The sequence below is a fragment of the Corylus avellana genome, chromosome ca6 (assembly GCF_901000735.1).
Source record: "Corylus avellana chromosome ca6, CavTom2PMs-1.0".
Lineage (NCBI taxonomy): Eukaryota > Viridiplantae > Streptophyta > Magnoliopsida > Fagales > Betulaceae > Corylus > Corylus avellana.
This window is the reverse complement of record NC_081546.1, coordinates 28,622,503-28,631,080: the sequence shown is the minus strand read 5'-3', so window position 1 is coordinate 28,631,080 and position 8,578 is coordinate 28,622,503. Positions and strand designations below refer to the sequence as shown.

Sequence of the window (8,578 nt, the reverse complement as noted above, 5' to 3'; positions counted from 1 at the left end):
TTTTGGCTACCTTATTTGGCTATTAAGGGTAGTCAAACCACTCTCGCTCGAGTCACTACAATTCTTTTAAAAAAAAAAACAATTTTAAATAATATTAATGAGGCATATGAGATACATGAAAATTGCTAATTAGTTTGGTGAAGCACACCATTACAAAATCAGACAGAAGAACCATCTACATTTATTAAATGTTGTATCATCTGTGATAGTTTTTGAAACCGAAGGGTCTAATTGATTTCGCATTAAACTATAGGTAACATAAAAGTATTTAATCCTTCTTTATGCATGTTGTTGACAAATGACACAATAAAAGTGCAACAACTCAAGTTTTGAAATTATTATCACTTATCACAAAAGCTGGCTCATTTAAATTAATATTTTATTACTCTCCTTCACGTTTAAACTCTAACATGAAACTTCCCCTCAACAAATGAGACATGATATGTGAAATATTAATTGAAATGCTATAAAATGTGAAGTCAAGGTTTGAACTCATAAAATTGAAATATCATATTAAATCACTATTTATTTCAAAAACATAAACGATACATTTAATCCTTTAAATTAATATTCTAACAAAATTCAAAATTTCAAGTTTATGATGAGTAGGTATGTTTCCCCAATTGTAAACATAGAGCAATCAATTTGGCACGTTACTGTCCCTACTAAGCTCCCACCAATTGTCCACCAAACTTTGAAGTTTCAAGGACACTTCGTTCCACTAATACCTTTTTTATTTTAACAAAAAAAATTGTATAGGATTCATTATTGGAGTAATATAACTTACCCACATGTATTATTTATTAATTTATTTATTTTTAAGACAAGTTGTAATTTGTTATAAATCAAACAATCAAGAAGATAAAGCAGACTGCTCCATCAAGATAAGATCACAGATACAAACTGGAGTTTTCTCTCGGCCATGTCCTATCTATGATTTGAAAATAGATTTTTTAAACTTTATTAACATATAATTGAAGGATATTAAACTTTTATTTTTTAGTGGCTAATATGACTCTAATCACATGCTAACTGACAGCCTGACACGAGTCAACAAATTATAAAAATATTATAGGTCTAGCATTATTTTCATTATGAATTCTCCTACAAAAGAGGATAACCAAGAATTTTCTCTTCAACTTCAACCAAAAATTAAAAATAAAGCTTGATCCCTTATTCTTATCTTTTATTTATTTTTATTTTTTATTTTGTGAGGGCCGGATAGAAACTAATCACTATTAAGATATGAAAAATGCATAGAAACCCACCATCCATATCATTAATAAGAAAAATGATTTCCAACATAAGCTATGACTGAAATCCATTTCATATTATCATATTATTTTTGTGATACAGTTTTTAACAATGATTCAAAGAATTATTTCAAGCTTTAATGTTATTAAAGGCTAGGATTGAGAGGGGAAAGATCGGACGGCTCAAAAGGGGGTGAACAGGAAGGATTTATATCAATCATTGGGTTAAAAAAAAAAAAAAAAAAAAAAAAACCGTTAGAGCCGTTAAGGTTTTGAGCTGTCCCCTTTTCCCGCGAAACAAACGAAACAAAACAGCTTTGGCCTCTAAAAAGCAGGGACAAGAATAGCAAAAACTTAAGACAGATTTCAAAGCTCCTCCTTAATGAGTGAACCAGCTATTAATGCGGGAAATCTGTGGGGGGAATTATCAGAAACAGAGCCATTTTTTGGGAGTAAATCAAATCTTATTCGTTACCTCCATCTCTCTTCCTCTCTTTTGTCCATTACATTCCCTTGACAGTTTTTCCTCTGAAACTTGACAGGGAATGTTTGTGTCCTCCATAGAACCTACAAGATTCAAGTAAGTTCTACCTGGTCTGGTTTATACATTGTTCTTTGTCTTTTCTGGGTTTGATTTTTAAATCATCATTTTTTGGTGGGGGGTTACTCAAATCTGATCAAAGGAAAAAAAGGGTATTTTTCTTTAATTATGGGGTTTAATGAATGTAATTAAAATAACAAAGTAAAAACAGAGATAAAACTGACTGCATTAATATGTAAGGGGCGTTTAATGTTATTAATGGTGATAAATTCATGTCCTTCCGTTGCTAAGTGACAAATTTACTCTTCCAATTTCCAACTTTGGAAGTGAAAAAGCAGGCAAAAATCTCCCAAATTAATTACTTTTCATGAAATTAAAAATTGTTAGTCATTGTCATGTTCCTTTTGTGTCTTTTTCCTTCTCTGTTATGTTGTTCATTGATCACATGTAACTTTTTGGACCTATGACAGGATCAGAAGAAGATGATCAGGTGCTTGCTTTTTATTTCCTTGTTGATCCATTCAACATTAGGGCAAAAGTCTGCAGGGACTCCATCACAGAAATGGCTAACTTTGAATGGTAATTATCCAATTTTTACTAATTCTCTCTTATTTCTTTGTGGAGCTACATTGAACAAAGAAAAAAAAAAAAAAAAACCAATATTCTAAGAATGAAGAAAAGGTTCAATCAATCAAATAGGAAATAGGATCAATGCAGCAAGTTCCAATATCTGGATTTCTTGAAAGAACAACATTAAAAACACAAAGTTATGTTTGAAGAACTAAATCTAAAGTGATAGAGATATGACTTGCATTTTCACAATCATGCATCAGTTTTCCTTGTACATATTTTCATATTTCATACTCTTCACTTACCTGCAGGTAAAAGACCCCTTGTAGTAGCGCGAGGTGGCTTCTCTGGACTGTTTCCCGAGTCCAGCTCGTTTGCGAATCAATTGGCATTGTCTTCGAGTTTGCCGGATACGGTTTTGTTCTGCAATCTACAGCTAACAAAAGATGGAGCTGGTATATGCCTCACGGATATTAGGCTTGATAATTCAACCAATATAGGACTTGTATGGCCAAAAGGCAAAAAGACCTACGATGTGAATGGAAACAAAGTGCATGGGTGGTTTGCTTTGGATTATACAATCGACCAGCTATTCAGTAATATATCATGTAAGTCACAAACACCTTGTCTTTCTCCTATTCCTTGGTATATTGTGAAGAGGTACTTATGTTTTCTTTTCAACAACATACCTATTTAGATGATGCAGTATCAGATTCAGTTTATATGTTCTTTTAACAAGTTTTCTGTATAGTTTCTTAGAAAGGAATGTGTAAAAGTAATTCAAATCCCATCAATTATATGTTTTGTGTTTCTGCAGAAAACATATTTGGTAGGAAAATGTTAAATTATGTAGCAAATGTGGCTATTATGCACATTCTGCAGAAACGCAAACATATAATTGATGGGGATTTGCAGAAGTAGCAAGAATTAACAGGGAAATCAAATACATGATGAATCACGTTTGCAGTGATCGCCATGTATGCACAGATGTTTAAAGAGCTTTGTGGCAATTATTAACAACTTAATCTATAGCATCAAAGGTGACTTTTCTCTAATTGCTTTTTCATGATCTTTAGTGACCCAGGGAATACTCTCTCGACCAAGTTTGTTTGATTTCCAATCTCCTATATCCGCTGTTGAAGATGTAGTAGGAATTAAACCGGCCCAATTTTGGTTGAATGTTCAGGTCCTTCTCTCTCTCTCTCTCTCTGAACTAATTATTGAAGCAAAAAAAAAATCCTATCTTTTTCAAGCAAGCATCATCCATTGGTTCTAAAATGATTCGGTGTTTGGTATGCAGTATGATTCATTCTATACCCAACACAAACTCAGCCCGACATCGTATGTTCAAAAGGCAATGAGAGCTATGCGTATCAATTACCTTTCATCTGCTGAGATTGGTTTCTTGAAGACCATGAAAGGAAAAGTGACAGCCAAGACAAAGCTCATCTTTCAGGCCCTCGGCGCAGATGAGATTGAACCCACAACCAATAAAAAGTACAGTGAACTGCTGCAGGATCTTACCTCAATCAAGGCATTTGCAACTGGAATACTTGTCCCCAAAGAATACATATGGCCAGTACAGGCAGACCAGTATTTGGGAGCTCCTTCTACGCTTGTAGCTGATGCTCACAAACAAGGACTAGAAGTATATGCTTCTGGTTTTGCGAATGATTTTTTTGCAAGCTATAACTATAGTTATGATCCTACATCTGAGTACCTCCAGTTTGTTGATAATTCTAAGTTTTCTGTTGATGGGGTGCTTACAGATTTCTCTCCTACAGCATCAGAAGCCATTGGTGAGATAACCCACTGTCATGCCTTCAGCATATTTCTTCTATAAGGAATTTACTCATTGAAAAATTGAAAATATTCTAATGGTTGTAAATTTGTTTTGTGAGTTATGTTCTGACCCTACAATGCTCTTTCTAATGCAGCATGCTTTGCAAATAGCAAGGCTGTTAGCAAGCCCGTCAAAGGTATGGTACTAAAATCTTTCTGAAAGAACATGATATGAAAACTTTAAAAGCTTATGGCTGGACATGTCAAATAAAATGAAGAACAAGCTCGAACTGTGCACTAAAAATTCTACCATTTCAGGACAAGCTTTGATCATTAGCAAAAATGGAGCAAGTGGGATTTATCCTGGCTGCACTGATCTTGCTTATCGGCAAGCGTTGGATGATGGGGCTGACATAATAGACTGCTCAGTTCAAATGTCAAAAGATGGAGTTGCCTTCTGCTTGGACTCAGCGGACCTCATGGCAGATACCACTGCGATGACTTCTTTCATGTCTAGATCTAACACTGTCCCAGAAATTCAAGCAGAGTCCGGAATCTTTTCATTCGACCTCACATGGAGCGAGATTCAAACCTTGAAGCGTAAACTTCTTCAAAACTTTTTCACACATGCGAGTTTTGTGAGCTTCTAATCCCCACTTACACCTAAAACTTTCGTATTGCAGCTCAAATGGCGAATGTTTTACCAGACTTCCACAGAAACCCAGCATACAAGAATGCTGGTAAATTGACGAGCCTCGCTGAATTTCTGGATTTAGCTAAAACAAACGCAGTATCTGGAGTTTTGATCAACATTCAGGTAAGTTCAACTATGCTCTAACCATAAGCATACCATTTTTAACATGTGAAATATTTAATTGAAATGGGAGGTAAATAACAGAGACAGATTTTAAACTCAGTAACTATGTTCTCATTTCATTGTCTTCCACTTTCAGCTCCAAAAGTGTTCTATTTACATACAACATGCTGATACCTTAACCTTCTTTCTCAGAATGCTGCCTACTTAGCTTCAAAGAAGGGGCTTGACATTGTGGGTGTAGTTACCGCTGCCTTGACCAATGCCACCTTCGATAAGCAATCAACTCAACAAGTCTTGATCCAATCCGATGATACTTCCGTGCTGTCAAAGTTTGCGAGTGTTCCAACTTACAAAAGAGTGTTGTTGTTTGAAGACAAAATGGGCGACGCTCCCGAACAGCCTGTGCAGGAAATCAAGAAGTACGCTGATGCAGTTGCCGTAACAAGAACAGCCATCACTGAGGTTTCTGGTTCCTTCACCAGTCGTTCGACAAATATCGTCGCTGAGTTTCAGAAGGCAAATGTTTCGGTCTATGTCTATGTTCTGAGGAATGAATACATCACACTCGCATTCGACTATTTCTCAGACCCCATTTTGGAGATTGCTACTTTTATTGGAGGAGCCGGAGTTGATGGGGTCGTAACTGAGTACCCCGGAACTGCTAGTAAATATCTGAGTAAGTGTCAAAAAGCTAAGTCAGTGAATTTCCCGGCAGGCAATTGTGAGAGGCTTCGACGAGGCCAGATTACAAGGGATCCCGACTCGCCGAGTTCTTAGTGTTGGCCATTGAATTCATTTCTTAACAACTTGACTTGAGAAATTTCACATACTGGATTCTTTTTTGGTATTGCAGGAAGCCCATGTACCAATTCTGATAAACCAGAATACAACATCCTACCAGTTCAACCCGGTGCTCTGATTTCTATAGTTCCCCCTGAAGGGCAGCCACCGGCACCGGCCCCTCTTCCGCCCCTAAAGCTCGGAGACATTGTCGACCCGCCACTTCCTCCGGTGGCCAACATCACTGCTGACACTGCTGCTGCTCCTAATTCACCTACCATAGCCGAAGCCCAAGCACCCCGCTCAAGTGCGTTGGCAAATGCAGCAAGCGTGGGTCTTTCTCTAGTGGCAATCATGGTGCTCAGTTTGTTGTTCTCTATGGAATGCTAAGATGATGAAGGTGGATCAATTATAGTTCGTGCCATAAGAGATTGATTTGAGTGGCATATTTTCAATTATCAAAGTTTTGAATTCATGGGCATAGATGCTTGTTTCTCCTCCTTCCAGATTCAAACGCTTTAGAGATGTGATTTAGCCAACACCAACACATGCTTATGACTATCAAGATTCCATAATTCCTAGTTTGGCCATAATGCTCTGTTGGGTTACTGAGTATATATATAATTCTTTTTTTCCTGCAATTACAAACAAAAAGAAATATTTTTGAACAACGTAGATTTCATAAGCGAAAATGGAGCTAGATCAGTGAAGAAAGTAATTGGAAATGGTTTTTGAAATTAATTTATATATGCTGAGTTACAATTTGAAATACAAGATAATAAGATAAAGATGCAAATTCTTCCAAATTTCTATCTACCACGACAGGTTTCAAAGCATGGCTGAGTTGTTCTTGCTCAAGATCATCATCTGTTGCTGATAATTTGTTAGCTTGACAATGAGAACGGAAAAACAAAAACACAAAATTGAAAAAGAGAAAAATAGAATAGAGAGAGGCTCAGGTTTCGGCTAGTCTCAGACAAGGAAAAGAGGAGGGAACCGCAATGGCTGCGACAAAGAGCTGGAGGTGCCTGTGTAAAAATGACAGAACGGTCATTTTTCACACAGAGAGCCACCGAGTCGAGTCGCCCCGCCAAGAAACGGGCCGTCCTTTTCTGTCTGATTTCACGGACTAAAAGCATCATTGCCGGCTCATTATATTAGGTTTTATAGAGAAAGAAGAAGAAGAAGAAGATGAAGAAGATGATGATGGTGATGGTGATGATGAGACTGATGGGTAGAATCATCGGCTCCGCAGGGCATTCAGAGAAATGAGGGTTCTTTCTCTGAGAGCAGAGCCTCATTCCTAACCCAAAGTACTATTAAAAAAACAAAAGTAGTTTCCAGCATTTTACTCGAAAGAGAAAGCGAGGCTCAGATTCGCCTTTTCTCAGACAAAAGAGAAAGGGCACCGGCCATGGCTGCAACAAGAAACCGCCTGTGAAAAAAGGGCATAAAAGTCATTTTTTACACAGGAGGCTTGGAGTCGCCCCGCCAAGAAACGGTGTCATCTCCCAGTGCCTGATTTACACGCTGAAAACATCGTCACCGCCTCATAGCCATTCGATTTTACAGAACCAAAGAGAGAGAGAGAGAAAGAGAGAATGTGTGTGTGTGTGTGTTATAGAGAGACAGAGAGACAGACAATATGGCGAGGATCCTTTTCCGTATGGAAGGCGATTTTGGTAACAAAGCAAATCATCGGCTCCGCAGGCCATTCAGGGGAGGGCAACCAGCGTCCAAACGACGCCGCAGCCTCACTGAGAGCAGAGCCTCATTCTTAAACTAATGAGACTGAACCCTAACCTGGGGCATCAGAACTCCATTTATAATACCGCCCTCCTTTTCCATCATCTTGCTCTATTCCACGTTTACCCTTTCTTAACCATTCTTCCTTTATTTGAGGCGTGGCAGATGAGGGTGATTTGGTCAATCCAAATGGCAGGTTCTCTAACATTTTAAAAATATTATTTAAAATTCTTAACGTATTTTAGATAAAGTTCAATAAATTATAACCGATCTTGATTCATTTTCTTTGTCCTTATCTATAAACCGCTTCATAAAGCTGACTCCTTAAAGGACTATTAGCAATTTTTTAACCATTTTTTTTCAATTGAAGGAGTAAAACTATTTTTTAATTCTCTATAAAAAAAAAAAACTTTATAATAAATTTTTTTATCATTGTAACTAATAAGAAATGAGAGAAAATTGTTGGGATATGTGAATAAGAGGAGAGAGAATTAATTTTTTATAATTTAATAATGCATTGAGCATCTACTGTGTTTTCCCATTTGGGAAAACATTGTAGATACCATTTGATGTTGGTTATATTTAGGGCTTTTGATGTGAATGTTTTTTTTTTTTAGATTTTTCCTAAACATAGAAAATGAACTATAGGGAATATGCTGCTAGTGCTCTTATAACCCATTTCATTCCCTATGTTTAGAGAAAATCTCAAAAAAATCACAAAAAAAAAACGCCCACATCAGAAGCTCCAAATTTAATCACCATTATTGAAAAACATTGTAAACTCCTTATGCATTATTAAATTATAAAACATTTCATTTTCTCTCTACTCTCCTTCACGTGTCCGGATGTCCAAACAATTTTCTCTCATCTCTCTTTCATATATCTCAATAATTCTCTCTCCTCTCTCTTCACATGTCTTAACAATTCTCTCATCTCTCCTCTCTCATCGGTTGCAATAATAAAAAGAAATAATATTTAATTCATATAGAGAAAAATAAAGAAATTTATTGCGAAGTGTTTTTTTATAGGAAATCATAAGTAGTTTTATTCTCTAAATTGAGGAAAAATTGTTGAAAAGCTAGTGTTAGG

General features: G+C 36.5%; 1 protein-coding gene across 2 annotated transcripts; it reads left to right on the top strand.

Moving 5' to 3' along the window:
• The first annotated feature begins 1,751 nt into the window (after positions 1-1,751).
• On the top strand, positions 1,752-6,143 carry LOC132184747 (glycerophosphodiester phosphodiesterase GDPDL6-like). Of its 2 annotated transcripts, XM_059598487.1 has the most exons (10): positions 1,752-1,833; positions 2,265-2,373; positions 2,676-2,972; positions 3,441-3,550; positions 3,665-4,163; positions 4,302-4,343; positions 4,465-4,746; positions 4,830-4,963; positions 5,156-5,639; positions 5,817-6,143. In XM_059598487.1, exons 2-10 carry the CDS (start codon positions 2,277-2,279, stop codon positions 6,131-6,133), a joined length of 2,262 nt encoding a protein of 753 aa, XP_059454470.1. In that variant the 5' UTR covers positions 1,752-1,833; positions 2,265-2,276; the 3' UTR covers positions 6,134-6,143. The 2 variants fall into 2 exon arrangements, with proteins under 2 accessions (XP_059454470.1, XP_059454471.1); XM_059598488.1 differs by lacking the exon at positions 1,752-1,833 and having other exon boundaries at positions 2,080-2,373.
• The last annotated feature ends 2,435 nt before the right edge of the window (positions 6,144-8,578 follow it).

Coding starts and splice junctions, on each gene's coding strand:
- LOC132184747 (XM_059598487.1), top strand. CDS start 2,277: ATGATCAGGTGCTTGCTTTTTATTTCCTTGTTGATCCATTCAACATTA. Junction 4,747..4,829: donor CGAGATTCAAACCTTGAAGC/GTAAACTTCTTC, acceptor TTCGTATTGCAG/CTCAAATGGCGAATGTTTTA. Junction 4,964..5,155: donor GAGTTTTGATCAACATTCAG/GTAAGTTCAACT, acceptor CTTCTTTCTCAG/AATGCTGCCTACTTAGCTTC.